Source organism: Cheilinus undulatus, linkage group 22 (assembly GCF_018320785.1).
Source record: "Cheilinus undulatus linkage group 22, ASM1832078v1, whole genome shotgun sequence".
Taxonomy (NCBI): Eukaryota; Metazoa; Chordata; class Actinopteri; order Labriformes; family Labridae; genus Cheilinus; species Cheilinus undulatus.
Genome location: NC_054886.1, coordinates 10018771 through 10042738, shown reverse-complemented (window position 1 = coordinate 10042738; position 23968 = coordinate 10018771). Strand labels below are relative to the sequence as shown.

The 23968-nt window shown below is 39.6% G+C and overlaps 1 protein-coding gene across 2 annotated transcripts in view; it reads left to right on the top strand.

Annotated features, from left to right (window-relative positions):
* Nucleotides 1-23968, top strand: part of adam19a (ADAM metallopeptidase domain 19a) — a 253726-nt gene that overhangs the window by 212973 nt on the left and 16785 nt on the right. For both annotated transcript variants that reach the window (XM_041779714.1, XM_041779715.1), the window contains 4 exons: nucleotides 2768-2963; nucleotides 7226-7334; nucleotides 13068-13272; nucleotides 18356-18433. In XM_041779714.1, the coding sequence (XP_041635648.1) occupies nucleotides 2768-2963; nucleotides 7226-7334; nucleotides 13068-13272; nucleotides 18356-18433 (588 nt within the window). The remainder of the gene's footprint in view (nucleotides 1-2767; nucleotides 2964-7225; nucleotides 7335-13067; nucleotides 13273-18355; nucleotides 18434-23968) is intronic.

Genomic DNA, 23968 nt, shown 5'->3' with positions numbered 1-23968 from the left:
ATGTGAGTGAAGAATCAGGGGTACGATCATGGTCTGCGGAGCAATTCTCCACCTTTAAATCACAGAACTGCCTCTCTGTTCACATTATGCGTGAAATATATAACTATTGTTAATACACAGAAGCACAAATGTTCAAATTTTAGCATATTTTCATCTTCAGCTGCTTGATGACAGATGTTTGAAATCTTTATTCTTGAAGCTTCGTTATTTGTTGTTTTTTTTACATATTTGTCACACTTACATTTTCCAGATTATCAAACTAATTTTAATATTAGATAAAGATAACCTGAGTAAATACAAAGGTCAGTTTTTAAATGATAATTTAATTCATTAAGGGACCAAATAAATCCAAACCTACCTGGTCTTATGTGAAAAAGTCATTGCCTCCTAAACCTAATAACTGGTTGTTTCATCCTTGGCAGCAACAACTGCAAACAAGCATTTTGACAACTGTCCATGAGTCTTTCACATCACTGTGGAGAAATTTTGCAGAATTGTTTCATTTCAACCACATTGGAGGGTTTTCCAGCATGAACACCCTGTTTAAGGTCATGCCACAGCATCTCAATCAGATTTAAGTCCAGACTTTGACCAGGCCACTCCAAAACCTTCATTTTTTTTAGTCCATTCAGAGGTGGATTTGTTGGTGTGTTTGGGATCATTGTCCTGCTGCATCACCCAAGTGTGCTTGAGCTTGAGGTCATGGACTGATGGCCGGACATTCTTCTTCAGGATTTCCTTGTAGAGGGCAGAATTCGTGATTCCATCAATTACAGCAAGTGGTCCTAGAAAAGTGGCTACGAATGGACTAAAGTGGAATAAATGTGGAAAAAAGCAGCAAAAACTTTAAAATGGGTTAAAAGGGGCAGATAGAAGTGGTAAAAAGGGCAACAAATGGGTTAAATGAGGCAAATAAAGGTTCTCAATAATTTGGAAAAATTTTGATAAAATTGGCAAAAAGAACTGGCAAAAATTGGTGGAAAAGTAGAGCAAAGTTACTAAAAGTGACAAAAATGGGTTAAAAAATGACAAAATAGGGCAAACTTTGGAAAAAAAAACAAATAGAAGTGGCATCAATTGGCAGAAATGCAGCAAAAAAGTTCTGTTAAGTGGCAAAAATGCATTAAGTGGCAAAAATTCACAGAAAAGCAGGAAAAACTGCAAAAAATGTGCATAAAATGGGTTGAATGTGGCAAACAATGGGTAAAAATTGTCAAAAAGAACTTGCAAAATGCATGGGAAAGTAGCAAAATGGGTTAAAAGTGGAGAAAACTGGTTAATAAAGTAGCACAAATAAGTAATTCCTACATCAGGCCCCAATATCAGGTAACCTGACACACCAGATGGATTTGTTACACACATCCAGTATTTGGGAAAGGGCAGAGCCTTTGAAAAAATACTCAGCGGATGATTGGATGAACACGCTGTCTGTCACATCTTTACGGGCCGGTCAGAGCAGCTTTGCAAAATGGATTTGCCAGAGAGAAACACAGAAACAGGCATATCCATCTGCTTTTCAAGGTTAAATATAAGGAGCAGCAAAGCAGCCTCAGACCATCCCACTACCACCACCTTGTTTGACTGTTGATCTGATGTTCTTTTAGTCAAAATGCTGTGTTAGTTTTACTCAAGGTGAAACGGGACACACCTTCTAAAACTGGTCCGTCCACAGAACATTTTCCTAAAAGTCTCGAGGATCATTAGGATGTTTTTAGTCAAATGTGAGACAAGCCTTGTGTTGTTTTCGGAATTGGTACTCTCCCATGGTTTCCATATTTGCCCAGTCTCTTTCTTGTAGTAGAATCCTGAACACTGACCTTAACTAAGTGACGTGAGGTCTGCAGATATTTAGATGTTGTTCTGGGTTTTTTAGGGACCTCCTGGATGAGTTGTCCATGCCCTCTTGGAGTCATTTTAGTAGGCTGGCCACTCCTGGAAAGGTTCCCCACTGTTCACAGTTTTCCCCATTTGTGGGTAATGGCTCTCAGTGTGGTTGGCTGGAGTCCCAAAGCCTCAGAAAGTCTTTCCAGAAAGATAGATATCAGTGACTTTGTTCCTCATCTGTTCTTGAATTTCTTTAGATGTTGGAGATCTTTTAGCGTAGTTCACTTTGTCAGACAGCTTCTATTTAAAGGACTCCTGGATTCAATGGGTCTGACAGTAATCAGTTCTAGGTGTGGATAGTCAAAAACAGTTGATTCATGATTTAATAATGACTTATTCACATAGGACCAGGTCGGTCTGGATGGTTTTTCCCCCTTAATAAATGAAATCATTGTTTAAAAAATGACTTTTGTGTTTACTCAGGTAGTCTTTGTCTAACATGAAATTAGTATGATGATCTGATTATTTAAGTGTGACAAAAATGGGAAAAAAAGAAATCAGGAATGGGAAAATACATTTTTACATCTCTGTGGCAGTGAGAAAAGTAAAGACAGCAGCTGACTTGATCAAAAAAGAGTAAGTTATTGTAAAGAAAAGGGATAAAGTGAGCAGCATAGTTCAAGAAATGTAAGAAGATTGCATCTAACATGATGAAAAGTGTGGTAAAAACATGCAGTATTGGGTAGAATCAAAGCCTTGAAGATTTTGACAACCTTAATGTAAGCTTTCTTTAGATTATCTTTTTTTTTACCTAGATTTATAAAACTTATAAATGAGCTTAATTTTGGTGCATCTTCTAGAAACATCCAGTCCAATCCTTCATATATTTCCTGATGTCCTGAGCTCCCCTCTCTCTCTCAAGCTTGTTGTCTCTCTCCACCAGCTGAAGCAGGCGGGCACCATGTGTCGGGGCCCGGCGGGGGCGTGTGACCTGCCAGAATACTGTACCGGGGCCTCTCCTTACTGTCCTGCCAACGTCTACCTGCTGGACGGCTCCTCGTGTCAGTACGGGCTGGCCTACTGCTACAACGGCATGTGCCTCACCCACGAACAGCAGTGTCTGCAGCTCTGGGGCTACGGTGAGGAACATACACTTTCTATTCAGTGAATAATACAGCGATACACAGAGAGCAGTGTTAAGCCTTTATTTAAAGAGTCTAAAACGAGGGATTATCCAGCACAGGCTTTAAAGGTCAGAGCTTTTATTAAAGGATTTAAACTGAATTGGTGTTGAAAAGTGCTTTAAACTGCTAACAGATACGCCTCTGTTTGTCGCAGATGATTGACACGGTGAAAAACATGAGCGGGGACGAGCCTGTCACAATAAAAAGTCATGAAAAGCTGATGTTTTTGTTGGTTTTTCCCCCGAGGATGTGAAAGCTGCTTTCAAAAGAGTGACGGTGTTTGTTCAGCAGCACAAGAAGCAGAACAGATAAAGGACACGTTGACTTAATGTGCATCATCTTAACTTCAAAAAGGAGAGGAAAACAATGGCTGTCTTCATCAGATTCTGTGACATTATTAGGACAATAAAGCTTTATTAATGTGGGCAGAATAAAGTCACTTTACTGTGAGGGGGAAAATGTGATTTCAGAGAAATAACAGAAGATAAAGTAAATGTTTAATTCATGAAATGGCAATAAAAACACATAAAATAACATTTTTTTACATATTTTATTCAAAGTTGCTTTACAGTAACTCTCCCACAATGATTTTTGTTTGATTGAGGTTCACTCAAGTTTCCCAAATTCTTCATTGAACTCTTTAGTGAAAGCATAATCACATCACATCGGTCTCTGTAGGAGAAATGGCTCGTTCTCGTAAAGGTTTGCGTCCTGCAGCGTGTCCTAACTGCTTGTGTCGCAATCAAGCATCAATGAAAAGTCAGCGTATTTCAGTTGTTTCTTATTAGAGGTTCCTACAGTTTCTACAAAAACGACACAGCACATGGCGTGACAATTTTACCTCATAACCCCCTGGGGTTTTAACCTTTCTGTCGCTGGTGTAGACACTAGATATGTAAGGATACACTCAACCCACAATCCCATTTTTTTAGACCAGTGGTTCCAGAGTGGAAGTCATGAGATGCCTTCAAAAAACAAAGAATATTTTTAAATGTTTTTAAATTGTATATTTTGCCCATTGTTGTAGAAATATTCATACAATCAGTTCAATTTGAAATAAAATGGTCATCTGGTGAGATTTATGTTGAAATCAAGGTAATGTTTACGAAATCCCTAAAATGTACACTATATTGCCAAAAGTATTCACTCACCCATCCAAATAATTGAAATCAGGTGTTCCAATCACTGCCATGGTCACAGGTGTATAAAATCAAGCACCTAGGCATTCAGACTGTTTCTACAAACATTTGTGAAAGAATGGCTCGCTCTCAGGAGCTCAGTGGATTCCAGCATGGTACTGTGATAGGATGCCACCTGTGCAACAAGTCCAGTTGTGAAATTTCCTCACTCCTAAATATTCCACAGTCAACTGTCAGTGGTATTATAACAAAGTAGAAGCGATTGGGAATGACAGCAACTCAGCTACAAAATGGTGGGCCACGTAAAATGACGGAGCGGGGTCAGCGGATGCTGAGGTGCATAGTGCACAGAGGTCGCCAACTTTCTGCAGAGTCAATCGCAACGGACCTCCAAACTTCATGTGGCCTTCAGATTAGCTCAAGAACAGTGCGTAGAGGGCGTCAGGGAATGGGTTTCCATGGCTGAGCAGCTGCATCCAAGCCATACATCACCAAGTGCAATGCAAAGTGTAGGATGCAGTGGTGTAAAGCACGCAGCCACTGGACTCCAGAGCAGTGGAGACGCGTTCTCTGGAGTGACGAATCGCACATCTCCATCTGACAATCTGATGGACGAGTCTGGGTTTTGCGGTTACCAGGAGAACGGTACTTGTCTGACTGCACTGTGCCAAGTGTAAAGTTTGGTGGAGGGGTGATTATGGTGTGGGCTTGTTTTTCAGGAGCTGGGCTTGGCCCCTTTGTTCTAGTGAAAGGAACTCTGAATGCTTCAGCACACCAAGAGATTTTGGACAATTCCATGCTCCAAACTTTGTGGGAACAGTTTGGGGATGGCCTCTTCCTGTTCCAACATGACTGTGCACCAGTGCACAAAGCAAGGTCCATAAAGACATGGTAGAGAGAGTTTGGTGTGGATGAACTTGACTGACCTGCATAGAGTCCTGACGTCAACCCGATAGAACACCTTTGGGATGAATTAGAGTGGAGACTGAGAACCAGGCCTTCTCGTCCAACATCAATGTGTGACCCCACAAATGCACTTCTGGAAGAATGGTCAAAAATTCCCATAAACACACCTCTTAACGTTGTGGAAATCCTTCCCAGAGTTGAAGCTGTTATAGTTGCAAAGGGTGAACCGACGTCATATTAAACCCTATGGATTAAGAACAGGATGCCACCTAAGTTCATATGCCAGTCAAGGCAGGTGAGCGAATACTTTTGGCAATATAGAATAATGTCTGCACTATAGACCAGCACCCAATGGAAAGGTTTATGCCACAGCTTCCCTAAATTAACAGCATGGATAATTACCACAATCATTTTTGTGTTTCTATAATTGTTAATACATAAGTTTGTAGAAGCTCTTTAACCAAAATATCATTTTCGTTGTTAAACTATTTTATTTAGTTTACTGTTTATCAAACAACCCCAGCAAAAATACTAAAGCACATCATTATTTCTAGATTAAGGTGTCAAATTAAAGTTATTTATTGTCATTCCTGAACAGAAATATTTGTTTTAGTGGTTGAATGTTGTGCTTGATTAATTTCTGCTGTCTCAGAGAAGCCCAGTGATCGGCTCAAGTTTTGGTATTAAAAGATGAATTAACTTCAAAATTCCTGATTCCTGTTCAGAATATTAAACGCCGAGAGCTCACTGAAAATAAAAGAGTTTGCCTTAAGCACTTCATGATGCTGGATGGATTTTGAGACAAATAGGTTATTTTGTTTTGTTTACTTAACCCTCAGGGATTGTTTTAATATTACTAAAGTTCAAGCTGCAAAGTGCCAAAAAAAGCACCTATCCTAAGGTAGCTATAAAAAATATTATGCATTAATATTTTATTCTACTTTTATTGAGCTGTTTTTTCCACCTACAACCAACTTAACTATTGATATATATATATATATATATATATATATATATATATATATATATATATATATATATATATATACATTTTTTTGTGTTGAATTATTACAGCCTGGGATATGTCAGTAATTAACAGCAACACTGATTTTTATACGTTATTTTTACTTTTTGCATGTTTTTTCTCCATGTGCTAATTATGGTCAAAATGACGCCATCTGGTGGAGCGTAGTAAAAATGATCCATTTCAAGGCAAAAGCCCAGATTGACAGCCAGATATAATTAAATGCATGTATTCTGCTTTAATGGATGTGAGATCAAAAACTGCAGTTTGAATGGGTTTCAATGGTACATTTTTTGCGCTTGATGGTATGAGTGTAACTCTTGCTTGTAAACAGTGTATTTTATAGACTTACTGTGGGAGCTTAGCTGGAAATAACAAGATCAAATAGAAATACACAATCTTGCCAAAATTTCTGTGACAAGAACACAGCCAAAATGATCAAAAATGAAGAATGAGAGGCGTGTGAAATGCGCACAACCTCTCCTAAGGGTTGAAATTTAAACTAGGAAATGAATGCTCAACACTAAATGAATAATGTCCCACTTCTGACTGTGACTGTACTGAAAATGCAACTGACAAAAGAAGAGTAAATCTACAAACATTAAAAACATCAAACAACACTAAAAAAACATTTAAAGCTGTGTCAGGATGCTCATAAAAGCCAAAGTTAGTAACATATTTGAGTCCTGCAAGAAGAAAAGTCCAGAACAGAGACTTTGTAGTCCGAGAGAAGTTACCTCTAAAGGTTTTCTTGAAGAACAGCAGGGAGCGGTGACTCAACACTGCATCAGAGAGGCTCAGTCCTGTGTCCGTGTTTTAGCTCTCTGTTGAAATTCCTCTGTGAGAGAAACCCATCTGACTCCATGAAGCTGATATTGATCTTTTCATCTGCTCTGACGCCAAACACACTCAAATCCCAAACGCTCTGTCTGTTCTCGGTCTCTCATATCAGCTCCATGTTCCTGACTGTAGGTTAGCCTGTCTGTGTTATGATCTCCATCATCATTCTCAGCAGAGAGACTGAGGTCAACATTAGCAGAGTCTGTCTGTGACTCAGCACTTTAACTTCTGCTGTCAGCAGAGGAAAACATGCTCATATCGCTAACAGTCAGAGTTCAGAGGGCTGATGGGATATGTTGTGTTTTCAGGAGCTCGACCTGCCCATGACGCCTGCTTTGAAGATGTCAACGCCGCAGGGAACGCTTTTGGGAACTGTGGAAAAGATGAACACGGCAACTACATGAAGTGTGAGAAAAGGTAGGAGACGCAGATCATCCAAACACACTTTAAAGATTATATTTTGAGCTTCTTGCCTTTATTTGATAGGAGACAGGAGAGAGAGAAGAAATGCACAAAACAGTTTCAAGATTGGGATTTAAACCAGTACTTTACTACACAAGGAAGCGCTTGTAAGCACTCTTTTGGTTTTCAACACCTCATTTGGTTGAAAGTCCCTCAGGAAACAAACCTTAAGAAGCCTGCTGGTTGTCCAGATTCTTATCTCTGTTATCAAGTAGATCCATCTTGCAAAGCTTCAAGCTGATGCTCTTGTTCCTGGTCAGAGACCGACCGGACCAATCAGCATCATTTGTGAAGGAAGGGACTGTACCTAAAGGTGTGGTTTAGTTGGAGAGACTGCCTGTAAACAACGGCAGCTGGTGAAGAGAATATCATAGATGCAGCTATAGCAGCAGTTTGATCAGAACCAACCAACATTGCTTTATTAAAAAAGAGCAAACAACCACACTGAGATTTTCTCAGTGTTAAAGATGTTTTTGCTCTTCTCCTTGCCAGCTTCAGCATTGGTTTGATTTACCAACTGGCTCAACTGGATAGTAAACAACAATCATGGCTGCCTGTTGAACTTGCATTATGTAGTATGGAAGCATGGATGGATGTATGAACGGATGCATGCATGGGTGACTGGATGGATGCATGGATGAATAAGTCAAGAAACCTGTCTTTGAATTGTGAGTGCACATCTCAGTATTTGACGCTTGATATTAGCTAATACAGTTTTAAAATGTGACACATTAGAAAGCACATATATACATTGATAAGGGGGAAAAAATAATTGAAAGAATACATAAGACAAAAGTCAGAAAAGAAATGTAATCTTATCATATAATTGAATTTCCCTGCGGGGATAAATAAAGTTATTGTATTGTATAAAAACTATTAGAGCTGAATGATTTTGGAAAAACAAATTAAAAAAAAATTGATAATTTTTGAGTCAATGCAAATTTGGTATGAATTGTTGTATTGAAGAGAACGGTCACTTGTATTTTATTCTTGTTTCAAAACATCCAAAAATAAGGTAAACTATTAAAGACAAAATTGATTGAATCTTTGCATGATGTATAGACCGTGTAAGAAATTGTGTTAAACTGGTGTTTGACGCACTTTATGGGTAGAAAATGTTGTACATTCTATTATTTAAAAATGCAGAAGGAAATATAACAATTTCATCGAATTTTTGATTCATCACTCAGCCTTAATAACTAAAGGGGCATTCTTCTGGTCATTTCTGCTGTCTGTCTCCCCCTAGTGGTCAAAGAAGACAGACTGCTCCTTTAATGACAGACAAACCAAACTCCTGCCTCATTTCTCTCCCATCTCGCTCCCATAGAGATTTATTCTTCATTTGAAGGTTCTGGATCTTTAAAATCTTTGCGGCTGTAACAAACACTCACACAGTCACATCCCCGTCCTCCATAAAATGTCAGCAGGCATCTCCGAGACAGCCTCAGTGGCACAGAGCCGGAGATAATTAATGGAGCCAAATTAGCGGCTAAGCTGTGTAAATGAGGCTTTGGATGAAGGTGGTTGACAGCTGCCTCCAATGATCCACCGCTGCCCGGATCCATTACGGGCTCCCGGAGGAGTCATTAGAGCGTTTTCTGGCCGCAGTGAGCCACACAGCTGATTAGAGGAGATGTAAATCTGTCAGTATTAAGACATGTGAATAATGTTCACACAGCTGCCGTCTGCCCGTCATTCTCTAATCCTGCTCATTTGTTTCACTCCTGTTTGGTTCCTATCTCTGTTTATTTACACGTCTGGAGCTACATTTTAATCAGGGAGATTTCTTAGTTCTCACGACGTGTCGTTGAAGCATCGCCTGAATCTAAAAGTCTCAAAACTCCAGACAAACAAAGTTAACTTTACTTTATCACTAGAATCTGATCTTATACTTAAACTTCTTAAAGGTGCAGTGTGTAAAACTGAATATCAACATCTAGAAGTGGGTTCTAGATTGCATTTCTCTGCTGGAAACTGTGGCAATCAGTTGAAATGTGTATCTGTAATGTCAATACAATACAATATAATACAATAAATGTATTTATCCTTTTTTCCTTTTTTTCTCTATGTTACCATGGAAACATGTAAAAATCCAAGATGGCGGCATCCATGGAGGGGACCCTCCCTATGTATGAATTAAAGGTTTATTTGAGTTGTTGTTGTTTTTTTTTTCAAAACAGCTATTTTTGAATTTAGATGGCTAAACACTTATTTAGATAGACCGTCTTAGAAATGTTTTGCTTTCAACTTTAAATACTTCTATCAGGTGATATTATTTGTGTTTTCTTTGTCATCTAAAGTTAGAGTGAGGCTTTGGGTGATTTCAGAATTGTTTGTCTGCCACACACAAGGGAAACATTCAGAAAGAGCTCACTAATATGTAGCTTGAAGGATTTTTTCAAAGAAGACAGGGGTGTAAATTTTGGGGACTATTTTCAGCGGCGGATTAATCCAACACAGAGTATTAATAGCAGCTGTATGGTGAGTGGGATTCATTTAAAATAGCCTCGTCTGTGCTCATGGTAATGAAGGATCAGTGACATGGTTTGGCTCATTGATGTGTTTTTAATAGTCTTTGTTTTGGCTCTGCACATCAGGGATTAGATGATAATTAGACAAAAATAGAAAATCATCAGATTAAAAAGATGATTAATGATCGTTACGGTGTTTTCTGATGAATCATATGAACAAGATTTATTTATACAATGATTATTTTTAATGACACAAGTATGTGGCATGAAATTCATAAGGCACATCTCATCATTATAGCCTTAGCTACTTTATGATTCTTCTGAAATTCATTATGGAGGTATTGCTTCAAAACACTGAATCATACACACATAAATGCTCAGTTCTTAATAATGCTATGTTGTTGATCTTTCTAGGAAGGTCTCCTTTGTCTTTCAGGGCCTTTATTCCCCATATTTAGCTGTTTTGTAGTCTCTCTTCATATCTGCTCTCCCTGTCAGGAAGTGGAGCTTTGTTTTGTTAATCTTGTAGTTTTGTTAATAATTGTAGTTTACATCTCACACATCTGGTAGTTATCTTGATTAAATCACAATATGGCCTAAGGTGCAATGCTAACCTGAAATGTGTGTCAAAATACCAGTTAACACATTTTTTTGCAGCTAAAATGTTATGCTTTACACCAGTGGTTCTCAACTAGTGGGTCAGGACCCAAAAGGGGGTCACAGAGCTGTTTTCAATGGGTCGCAGTATGTATCTGAAAAAAAGGGGCAAAAGGTCTATAAAAGGCTCTTGGTGGACATGCATCTATACATGATTTTTTTAACTATGGGTAAATAACAAAACTGCTCTTTCCACTCTTGTAAGGTAATTTCATGAGACTTCTGGAAATGGGCAAACATTTACTGGTCATTGTGGGGAAATGAGGTGTGAAATGTGCCAATTTTGTACTGTCTCTCCTTTTGTTCATGTATTTTGTTCCATTACAGATCCAAACTGCAACATTACTCATTAAAATAAACATGCATTATTGAGTAGTTTTAGAAATTTGGGTCGCAATTTGTCATTGAGGAAACTGGTGGGCCCTGAGGCTGGACCAGCTGAGAACCAATGCTCTACACAGCAGACAACCATTCAAGTTTCAATTTCTTAGAATAGTTTGAAAAAATTCCTACTTTTTTCTCTCCATCAGAATGAGAACAGCGTAAACATTATTAAGCCCTTTGATACTAAATTATCATAATATATATCCGCAAAATAAAGGGGTGTATACTCAAATTAAGCTTTAATATGGGGCAACTTGTCAAGGCTTTCGACTGCGGGGTGTCAGCCATTCTGCGGATTAGGTGAAATGCACTTTGTGGGACCAAAGTGACATTTGTATGCGTGGTTTTGAGCTATGTGTTCACCTGTATGTTTGAGAAAGGGCTTAGAAAACAACAAGGTAAACTCAGCGACCATTAAAATGCCAGTTTGTCATGGTTGTCATGGAGTTGGTCATCTTCTGAGCACTGTAGTTCAACTGCATCGACAGAAAAATTTGTTCAAAAATGAAGATGGAACTGATAAAAGAGCGGCCAAGCTTCACACACATGATGATTACATGGTAAAACTGGGTCTTGGACTATTTACATTAACACTTATGGTGGTCCACTGATGGACTCAGATGGGGGCAGCAGGGCTGTTTCTTGCTGTACGCAGACTATGCAAATGCATAGGGCCCCACAAGCCAATAGGGGGCCCCAAAGCTTAATGTTCAACCTCAACTGAGGAGAATTAAGGTGACCTGTCTTAATGACCTTTCTTACTGAATATGCTTAAAAATAAAAGTAGGATATCAGGATAGAATAAGCTGCAATGATAAGCTGTTGCCAGTGTTTTTGAGGCAAAATTAAGTCAAAATTGTTGAACTCCACTGTCACGCAGTGAGTGAGGTTTGCTGACAGGTAGGATGGGAATGATTGGGTCAGTGTATTTTCTAGCAGATCCATTTCCTGTTTGAAACCAAAAACCTCCCACCCCCACAAATCTAGAAACGGCCCTGGGGGGCAGTGAGGGAAATCGTCCTTCCTGGTGCCCTGATGTTCAATAAAACATTGCAAAAGTGACACTTGGATGCCTTTGTGGTACTTAAAACATGGTGAAACCCCATCCAAGTGGAAAAATTTATAGATTAAAAAATGTGAAGTTCCCTTTGGGACACCCTTCCAGCTGATAATGTGCAGAGGTGTCAAGTAACAAAGTACAAACACTTCGTTACCTTACTTAAGTAGAAATTTTGGGTATCTGTACTTTACTGGAGTAATTATTTTTCAGCCTACTTTTTACTTCTACTCCTTACATTTTTAAGCAACTATCTGTACTTTCTACTCCTTACATTTTAAAAATAGCCTCATTACTTCTATTTCATTTCAGCTTGTTTTCATTCCGGCTTGTCATCGCTAAAAAGAAAACAAATAATTGACACCTCTGATAATGTGAAGTGCTCTCTTTGACACCAAAAGGTTGACAAAATAAGTTAAAGTGCCCTCTGGGACACCCTTTTGATGGATTAATAAGGTAAAGTGCCCTCTATAGATCCCTACCAGTAGAAAGATGATGGTAAAGTGCCTCTAAGGTACCCTCCTTGTAAAAAAGTGTGATAATTTGCCTTCTTTGCTGCCCTTCAAGTGTACAAATTGTGACAAACTGCCTTCTAGGGTGCTCTTCCAGCAGACAGATCTTCCAGAGTGCCTCTCTGAAAAACAAAACATGATAAAGTACCTTTTATTTTGCCCTTTCAGTGGACAATTAGTGATTAACTGCCTTTAGGTTCCCCTGCCAGAAAAATTGTAATAAAGTGACCTTAAGGAGCTCTTCCAGGGAACAAAATTTGGTGAAGTGTCTTTTAGGGTTGAGAAATCATGACACAGTGCCCTTCAGGGTGTCCTTCCAGGGACAAGTTGTGATAAAACTCCCTTTAGGTTGCCCTTCTGGAAGACCAAGTTTGATAAAAGGCTTACTAGGGTGCACTGAAGTTGACTCATGTGTGTAATGTAGGTAAAATCACAAAATTAGATTCACTTTGGGATGACCAAAATATTTTCATCTAAAATCCTGCAACTTTTGATTGTTACAACCCAAAAACTGGAAATAAACGTGCAGATTCAGTTAGTGTGTAGAAAATGATGTGTCCCTTAAACTGAAATATTTGTCTCTCCTTGTCTGTTTTTTTCTGCACAGTGATGCAAAGTGTGGAAAGATCCAGTGCCACAGCGCTGCCAAGAAACCCAAAGGCACCAACGCCGTCTCCATAGACACCACCATCAAAACAGGCGGCATCGAGGTGAAGTGTCGAGGCACTTACGTCTACAGCACTCAGGATGGCCAGGGAGACCTCCCTGACCCGGGACTCGTCATGACCGGCACCAAGTGTGGAGAGGGAAAGGTGGGTCCAGATTTCATTATTCTTTGTTCCAGCAGGTTCCACGTGAGCCAGTCTCCACACAGGCCCACCGCTCTGAGGTTTTTTCCCTCAGAAGGGAGTGAACACGAGGTCAGGGCAGAGTTTGTGATCAATAGCAGCACTTGACTCAACAATTACCATGTCCGCCCCCCTGCTGAGACACCTGCCCGCTGCTCTGACGCGACCTGTGAGTGGAGAGAGTGCAGCTGGCAGCACAGCACATCTCCGTCACACAGGATTTAAAGCTGTGTTCTGCAGCCAAAAACAACAAACAGATGGAGAAATGTTTCTGACAGAGAGCCTCTTCAGTCTCTGAGATCTCCGAGCCGTTCTGCTTTGGAGCTCTTTGTTCGTGCTGCCATTACTCAGGGGCGATAAAATCAAACCCAAGTTTCTTTTAAAGAGATCATGCATAAAACATAGAATTTCATATCTGCATTGAGCTTTGTTTACATGTCTTATACTTTCAGCCCCAGTAAAATTTTTACTTTGGGTGCGAAGTTAATTCACCACCTGTGCTGTAAGCAAGCATCTCTACCAGACAGTCTATTAATCCAAGGGAAATTCAATCCAATTCACTGCACACCTTCTCCACTTATCCCCTCAATATACCTCCATGCCACCTCTTTTCACCTCCTCTGTATCACTGCATGCTAGGAATGGGTGATGATACAGTCATACCATGTCCTGAGGCATTTAAAATAGCCACAGTATTACTCTTATTACCATCACAAAGCTTCCTGCAAAGTGATGTTGCAGCTGGACCATTGCTGCACATCGGGACGATAATAATAAAGCCGACCTATCTTCATCTGTTTAAAACCATGGGGAACATTGCTTCACATTTCTACATCCTGTCTGATAATAGTTCTGAATATTATTTCTCATTTTACTTTAAGAGCAGTGAGGAAAAGAGGGTGATTATTCTTTATGCACTGATAGAAAGAGGGAAAAAGATGCAAATCATCTTATCCTCTACCCTGATGTAAGCTCCATTTACCTGTAAGCATGAAAACAATGCTGCAACTATAAATCACTTCTAGCCCCCCTCTAAAAACGGCTTTATCCCTTCTTTTGGACTCAAAGCATTTTGTTAAAGGATTGAATGAAACTCCTGTAGAAGCACCTCTCTGCTCGGCAAGGGCTTGATGCAACCTTCAAAAGAGAGATTTGGGGAGGGTTAAAAAGTGTTTAAAAATGGATACCGCCCAGTCAAACTGCACACCTCCTCCATTCCTTCCCTGCGTGTCTGCATCCCGTTAAAGTTGCACGCCTCCTCCACTTATCCCCTTGCTATGCAATGGAGATTTAATCCTTCTCCTCTCTCCTTTCTGTAACTTTGAATGTCTGTATTTCTTTTTCTTTGTTTCTAAATGAATCTACATCCTTTAACTGCTGTTCTTTCAAGAAAATTGAATGCTCAGCAGTACAAACTTTTTCTGAAGTCAGTTAACACAAGGACATCAACAGTCTGCAGGATGACCTTTAGACATGTGCAGCTGATGGGACAGGCAGACATTCTTAGCAAGAGCAGTGAACTCCAACCAGGAAGACACATAAGGAACATACAGACAAAGACTGAAATAAAAATTGACACAAACCAACCCCCTTTTACATACTGAAGTTTTATCCTGAATAGACTCTTTGAGAACAGAATACTCCAGTTAATAACCAGTTACTAGCAGGATCATGATTCATTTTTCCCTTTGAACTAGCAGGTATTAACTCTTTTTTGACTTGTTAACAAGCCAAGACTTACTGATTTTGCCCACGTTTAGTAGAAGGTACTGACTAATTTTTTGCCCTGTTTAACTAGCAGGTACAGACTCATTTTGGCCCTGGTTAACTAGCAGGTACTGACTCGTTTTTGCTCTGGTTAACTAGCAGTTATTTAATCTTTTTTGACTTTTGAACAAGCCAATACTTACTAGGTTTGCCCTGGCTAACTAGCAGGTACTGACTCAATATTTAACTTTTTTAAATTCGCTGCTACGGACTCATTTTTCCTACTTTAAGAGCAGGTACTGACTCATTCCTTCCTTGTTAACAAGCAGGTACTGACTCATTTTTCCTGCTTTACTTGCACGTTCTTACTCATTTTCACTCTGTTAACAAGCACTTAGTTACTCATTTATTCCCTGGATCACAGGCAAATAGTTCCCCATTCATCTCTTAGTAACCTTGCCAGCTTTAGTGTACTGTTTTATTTTTTTCTTTAATATTTCACCTCTGAAAAACATTGTCAAGGTTTAAAGGACCATGAAGTCACATTTACTTTGGAGTTTGTTCTGTTTTTAAGTACATTTAAATTGGTGTTCTGGTGCTGAGTTGAATATAAATTTCCCACCAAGCCCACCTCCAAATAAACATTTCACTCCTTTAGAATCAGGCCTGAATAATGTATGTGAAATACATTTACATGAAATACATTCCTCTGTTTGAACCAGTAATTCTATTTCAGTTTATTCTCCTCTACCACTGCAGCACGATTCAGCCATTTTAATTCCACCTCAGTCAGTGTGCAGGCCTCGCTGAAAGGCCTGAATACTGCTGCATTGGTAATATATTATAAATAGGCAGCAGAGAATATTGTGTGCCACCCAGCGTGATGAATTTTGAGTCATCATATTGAACAGGCCATAAATGCACACATAGCACAAAGCGGCTGCTTCTAATCACACGGTCACACATTCAGCAGTGCTAAATTGATTCGCTGCTAACAATAGATCTGCCAACAACAGGCAGAGCGGCTGATACAGTGCTAATGTAGATACTAATGTAAGTGCTAATATAACTCAGTGATGGAGCGCTACATAAAAAAGTCATGAATTATAACCTGCAGTTTGTAAGGGAGGGCTCCAGCTGCACTAAAAAATACACTACTTTTTAACTCCAGTCTGCATAAAGTTAAAAGGGGATTCCATTACTGTCTAAGGCACGGTCCAAGTTTGTAAAACAGCTGTTGAAACTGGTTTGGTAGATTGCTGAAGTTGGCAGCAACAGCTGGCAGCAACAGGTTTGTTTTTGTGTTTTTGTCAGCAGCATAAGCCTGAAAAAGAAACTGATTTAATTCTGATTTAGTCACAATCAATAGGACTAAAGTTTTCCTAAATAACAACTCCATGGTACAGATTTACATCCTCAATTTGAAAAAAGTTGGAACACTGTGTAAAATGCCAATAAAAACAGAAGTTGATAATTGTCAAATCTCATAAACCCATATTTTATTCACAATAGAACATAACCAACATATTGAAACTGAGACATTTTACCTTTTCATGGGTTTGATGGCAACAACACATCTCAAAAAAGTTGGGACAGTGCAACTAAAGACTGGAAAAGTAACTGCTACTCATGAAAAACAGCTGGAGGAGCATTTTAAAACTACTGAGGTTAATTGTCAACAGGTCACTAACATGACTTGGTGTGAAAGGAGCATTTTAGAGAGGCAGAATCTCTCAGAAATAAAGATTTTTCAGAAAATTGTTCCTCAATGTAAAGTTGCAAAGACTTTTGATATCCCACCATCTACAGTGCATTTATCATCAAAAAATTCAGAGAATCTGGAGAAATCCTCAGGGGCCACTTCATTAAACTAACCCTATCACTGCACGGGCTCAGGAACACTTCCAATCAATGTCGGTCAACACAGTCGGCCAGCTGGATCATGGAGAGAAGAAGCCATATGTGAACAGGATCCAGGAACACTGCCGTCTTCTCTGGGACAAAGCTCATTTAAAATGGACTGAGGCAACATGGAAAACTGTTGTGTGGTCAGATGAATCAAAATCTGAAATTATTTTTGGAAACCACAGATGCCATGTCCTTTTGACTGAAGAGGAGAGGGAGCATCCAGCTTGTTATCCTGGCTCAGTTCTAAAGCCTGCATCTCTGATGGTATGGGGTTGCATTTGTGCCTATGGTGTGGTCAGCCTACACATCTGTAAAGGAACTGTCAGTGCTTAAAAAAAAAAAAAAAAAAAAAAAAAGTAGATAGAGGTTTTAGAGCAACATATGCTCCTTTCCAGACAATCCCTCTTTCAGGAATGGCCTTGACTATTACAGCAACATAATGTTAAACCACATACCACATCAATCACAACAGCATGGCTTCACAGTTGACAAGTCCTAGTGCTGAACTGGCCTGCCTGCAGTCCACATCTTTCACTAATAGAAAGTATTTGGAGAATCGCTAAGAAAAAAACTACTAAAGAAAACCCAGGACTGTTGAGCAGCTAGAATCCTCCATCAGACCAGAATGGGACAACATTGCTCTCCCAAAAGTCCAGCTGCTGGTCTCCTCACTTACCAGACATTACACAATGGTAAACATGGCCCTGTCCCCACTTTTTTGAGATGTGTTTTTCATGAAATGGTAAAAACATCTGATAGGTTGTTTATGTTCTATTGTGAATAGAATATGGGTTTATGAGATTTGGCAATTACTGTTTTTATTTACATTTTACACAGTGCCCCAGCTTTTTGGGAATTGGAGTTGTATTTTAAACCAAGAAAGTGTTGATAGTGAATTAATTCTGTCAGCTTAAACTATTAGGGAGCATACAACAATTCATGTCTGCATTGTGTTGATTTTAAGCTGGCATGCTCAGCTAATGGAGGAGACTTGCTGCAGCCATTACGCATGCCTGTATGCATCGTTAAGAGCAGGTTTACCTCCAGCCTTAAATGCAGAAATCCTGTCTTCATCTTGTTTGATTCTCTGACTCATCTCTCAGTCCTGAAACCTGTGTCTACCTTTCCTTTTCCCTGCAGTATGTGTCTTTCCAACAAAAATAGATGTTACAGGCTCCTTTATTAAACAAAACTCACTCCAGCATGAATAAAACTGATTCTTCTGGTGAGATTGAGAGCAGCAGCAGAGGCAGACTGTGTCTCATAAAAGCAGCTCAGCATTTTAGAGGAGATATAAACCGGGATACTGCTGCTGCACCCTGAATCTCCTCAGGCTGGCGGCTCGCTCCAAAGCCCCGGGGCTGTGCCTGTGTTTCTGTGTGGACTGTAATCTCTTGCACAGTGTGTGATCACTCTGCTTGTGTTGCCACAGGTGTGCAGAGACCGACGATGCCAAAATGCTTCTTTCACCGAGCTGGAGACTTGCATCGCACGCTGCCACGGCAACGGGGTAGGCACACATCTACACTCACACATGCAGCGCGGCGTGCTGCCGGGAACAGCTCCCTAATCTTATTGTCACACTGTGTCCTTGGGCAAAGGTAGTGTTTTTCAGCGCTGTCACCTGGTCTGTCGTAAAAGGCGGGAAAATAGACGGCTGCGATGCAACGGCGAGTGAAGTGATGAAGTATTTATCGGAGCGGTACAAGCAGGCCGCAGGCAGATAAGGAGGAACATACATACTTTATGAGAAAGTAACCGAGCTCGGGGCGGGAGTGGAGGGACTAACAGACTTGTTACTCCAGGAGAAGATGGAGATTTAGATAGAGGCGCTATTTATCACCACTTTGACCTCCAAAATCCGTCTTTAATAAGAAAGTTTATCATTTTAGAGCTTTCTTTGAATGTTCTTTTAAAGAAAACACACCCTAACCCTATCCTGAGAATAGAGCAACAACCTACCTTTGGGGAATTTTTCTAACCTTGGCTCCGTTTTTATATATCTCGGTCTGAATGATTAAAGAACTAAAGAGTGACATGAATAATTAAGACCTGCTCTAGTAGATTATGTCATCTTGCAGCTGTATAGCAATGCTTCACAATAAATCCATAAAACATCATTGATTTGGTCTCTGACAGTGCTGTGAGTATTTTCCCTTTCTGATTACTTATTTTTTCCATATTTGTCACATTCAAATGTTTCAGTTTATCAAACTAATTTTTATATTATATAAAGATAACATGAGTAAAATAAAAAAGTCAGTGTTCAAATGATGATTTCAATTACAAAGAGGAAAAGCCATCAGCCCTATCTGGCCCTATGTCGAAAAGTCATTTCCCCCTTGTTAAATCATGACTTAATTGTGATTAACCTCATGTTTTGGACTATCCACACCCAGGCCTGATCACTGCCAGACCTGTTGGATCCAGAAATCCCTTAAATAGAACCTGAGATCTTTAGCCTACTTCACTTTGTCAGACAGGTTCTATTTAAGGGATTTCTGGATCCAACAGGTCTGGCAGTGATCAGGCCTGGGTGTGGATGGTAAAACTGAACTCAGCTTTTCAAAAGATGTGGTTAATCACAGTTAACTCATGATTTAACAATTGTGGGCAATGACTTTTTCACATAGGGCAAGGTAGGTCTGGATGTTTGGATGGCTTTTTTTCACAGCATCCCACCTTGGTGTCCTGTTGTCTCTTGAGAGGTTCCACTTTAAAAACCACTTGCCTTGTGGTTATGTCCATGTTCCCCATATACTGAGGCTGTTGTCCTTGAAGCAGTTGGCCCAGGTTCCTGAAATAGAGGCATAAAAGCCTCCCAAAAATAAATCTTACAAAAACAGTCAGCCCTCATAAAAGTTGTGTAGGTGGAAAAGATTCAAAGGTATGCTTAAATGGATTCTGCACACAAGCAGCGTACTGAGTTACAGCTTCATTACCGACACTGGACCATGGTTCTGTAATTACATTAAATTTAAAGCTCTCAGTGAGGCTGTACAGTAAACTCAGGTTATTTCTTCACTGAATTATTTTATCATTTCCTCATACAGCTCCACCGGGCTCAGGAAACAGCTCAGCGGTGTAACTCGATCTAGCAGCAGTGTGGCTGCTTGCTGGCTGAGGGCGTTTCGTTGAAACGCTGCTGACATGCTTTGTCTGCAGAGTAATATTTGTAAAGCCAAAGGAAAATTAAATCTGTGTTGTTGTTTGTGTTTTTGTCAGTTTTCTCTGCGGTCCCTCATGTTGTTTTCCTGCCCTCGCTTTCTCCACTGCTAACACCGTGAGCCGGGCTGGGACACATACGGAAAACAGAGTGATTTTCTGTGTCAGGCTGGAAGAAAGCTTTAATAGAAAGTACAGATTTCAAGATACAGCAGTAATGGGTTGGCAGGTTCGCAAAATTATGTTTTACTGTGCTGCCTGGAGAATAAACCACATCTAAAACACATGAATGTGAGGTTATGTTTGTACAGTCCTGTTTGAAATAAGATCCATCATAGCTAGAAAATAGCTAAATAAATCACAACCCCTCCAGAATCCACAGCCCTTGGCCCCCCTATGTTTTTGGTAGGATGTCCTGATTCTTGTTGGGTGGAGTTGGAGGGTGAAAGGCTGCCAACTCCTTCAAAAAGAGATTTTCCAGAGGCACACTGCAAACCATGTGTTGTGTGAAATCTCCCAGGAGGTCTCACGAATCACCTGCAAGGTTTGAAAATCTCAACAACAGTCTAATATCAGGATTAAAGTTGAGCCAATGCAGAATGATCTTTTTGATTTAGAAGAAGAGTTTTTAAAAATCACTTACAGCAGAAATGTCGGTGTCGACTCTTCTGCTTCCTCAATGAAGAATTCAAGGACCGTCCCATTTCACAGGGAAAAATTTCCCAATAAGAACAACATTTTGGGAGCTCTTGCCACGGCTGATTCGAGTGAAGGAAGATGACTGACACAGCAGCAGCAGATGAGTTGGTAGAGTTTTTCAAGACTACAGTAGAAAGTGCTGCATTAAATTTGATTCCCTAGGCTAACATGCTCATAACCAGTTGGCTAGCAAACATCACCAGCTCGGTGTAAATCAAATTGATCTTATCTCTTATGTTGTAGAGGCTACAGATCATTTGTTTTCTGCCCTTCAAATCTCCCTGTGACCTTAGGAATCTTTTGCAAAAACTGATTTTTGAGTCTTTGTTCAACAATCAGTTTAAGCCAGTAATCTGCTTTACAGCAGGATCCATGGTGATACATAAACATCTACTGTTTGTAGCAATATAAGTCAAAATAAATCACATTTTCCTAAAATAATGTAACATGCCCACATAAAATCAAATGTTTTCACTGGATGATCATTAATGAATCACAGGAAGTGTCTGCAGAGATTCTGCTCTGCCTGTAAATTCTAATCTTTTCCATATTTAGGTCATTTTATGGGCATCATTGCTTTTGCAGGGCTGTGAGGCTGTCATCAGTCCACAGGTTGGAATGTAAAGTAATGTATGTGATGTAATGTAAATGTAAACTTTTAGGGACCAGTAGCCTGTTGCACCAGCTATACGTAAGCTCTGCCTTAAGTTATGGTATAAAGTCCACACAAAACCTGATGCTGAGACTAGTTAAGTTATAACTAGAGATGTTCCAATAGCATTTTTTTCTTCCTGATACCAATTCTGGTACCAAGGTGTTGGGTATTGATTGATACTGTGAATCAATACGATACCAGTGTGAACTTTCTGGAGTGACTGTGCAGACTAGCAAATTCTCTAATACCTATATTTGACTCAGAACATGGGTCAACTAATAGAATCATAATGAACAGCATTATTCAGTTTTACTGCCAAATATTAAAATAAAAATAACACAGAGGGCTGCTAACAGGCTCTCTCTATCTCTCTCCATTATGCTTTATTCTTGCAGCATGACGTGATCATTGAACAGCCTGCCATTGGCTGACAGATGCTCACAAAGAGTAAATGATATGATGATTAGCATTCAAGCTAGTGGTAAGAAATGATTGTAGTTGGATTTAAATGGATAAAAAGACATTCAATATCAGGTTTCCTGGTGTGGATTTGATCTTTGGTGTCCTGAAAAGTCACACGAGTTCAAGGCTCGCTAAAAATACTTTAAGGATTCAAAGGCATCAACGGGAAGACACAACGACTAGCTTCAAAAATAAAAACAAGGTAGAGGAAGTGATTTATGGTTCAAAGGTTATTTAACTTTTGATAAACTGTGTGACTTCTCGTCTTGTACGACAATGCCGGTCTGGAAGGCGTTTTATCAATCACATTCAGAGAAAAACTGTCATGCAGACACCATTCTTTGCTGCTGCAGTGGGTCCTTTTGTTCTTCTTCACTGCTCTAAAAACAGTAGTTCTAACATGCAGTGCTTTCCAGCAGTAAAGGAAGTTGATTTCCAGTTTACAGGGCTAACATTTATCATGGCTAAACGAGAAAAAAAACCAAATTAAACAAAACGGTATCGGATTGGTGCATAAACTCGTGTACACGCCGATACCAATACCTGAATTTTAAGCAGTATCGGACATTTTTCTGATACTGGAATAAGAATGGGAACAACTGTGTTTTCTAACTTCTTTAAGTGCTGTGAAACAATCAGGAAATCACATCATCTCTCTCTATATCACTGCTCTGTTTTAGAATACAGACACTCTCATTTGATCATACATCACACTTCTCCTTTGTGTGGAAATATAAATGTATATCTGTATTTCCTCAAAACATTGGGACTTTTGGTGCTGCTGAACAAAAATAGAGGAGGTGTTGCACAGTTTGAAGCATGTGGAATTAAGAAGATATAAAAGTATTTATAATTTTGACATGTTCATGAGTTGCAGATCAATCTGGGCATCTGTAGTTTATCCTTTTTTTTTCTCCTACTTGGTTTTTATTCTCTAACTTTCAATAAAAATAACTGTGAGCCATTAAACTACATCAAACCTCTGAATAATGACCACTAATGAATCACTGTTGAGTCATAGATAAAGTCAGAAATGTGGCGTATATGCTAAAGAAAGTCGCTACATTTGGCAGTAAATTACCTGAAAAGAGTTTTTAATGAACTTGTTTTAACTTTATGAAAAAGAGCGCTTTTATCTGGACGTTAAAACCTGATAAATATCTCCAGACATCTTTGGAAACTCAGCAGCTTTAAATGAGGAAGAAATAAGGCTCCGCTCCAATTATATCCAGATGTAATTATGCTATCAGTGATTAACACAGCTATTTAGCCCATTAGCATTCATCTGACGTGAGCTGTTGTTTTCTGATTTCATCGTCCACTTTCTTTTAAAGCATATATATAAAGACTTGAAGGTAAAACCTCAGTGAAATGAAAAGCCCTGACCTAGATTTCAGGACACAATCACAGATATGAAAGATTTCCCTCAGCCGTCGACGTCTGCAGGACTTTCTAATAAGCTCCTTTAATGAAACTCTCCCGTATGAGTTCTTTAAAAGATGCAAGGCAGCAGATCTCTGTGAGCGAGCAGCACGTCCCCTGCTCATTATTCCTGTTTATTTGCATGAAAATCCGACGTTTTCTAAAAGCCCCAGGATCAGTGTGAATCAAATGATAATGTTTAAATTAAAAAACACATCCCCAAAACCTGAGCGAGAGGAAGGCAGAGCTGTTGAGCTGTTTGGAGTAATCCTGACTCTAAGCCACTTCCATTATCTTTCTACTGTTACAGTGAGGGACGGGAACAAAGGAGGGACAAACAGCATGAAAAAACAGGGAGAAGAGAGTGGGGGATTAAAGGAGGAGAGGATATGTGGGGATGGGTTTTCTCTTTCTCATCATTTGTCAAATCCTGATCTGTAACAAAGTTTTCAGGTGTGGCTGGGCTCGCTTATGTCCAGTTTTGTGGGTGGACCTGTTCCCAAGAAAGGGTTTTAATGGTTACTGAAGATGATCCCTGTTAGATTAAAGGGTTGTTAAATGCTTCAACGAGGTAAACAGTTGCTGAACTGTGTAAAAACAGCCTTCAAGATCCAAAATCAAATCAGTTCATCCTTGAATCAT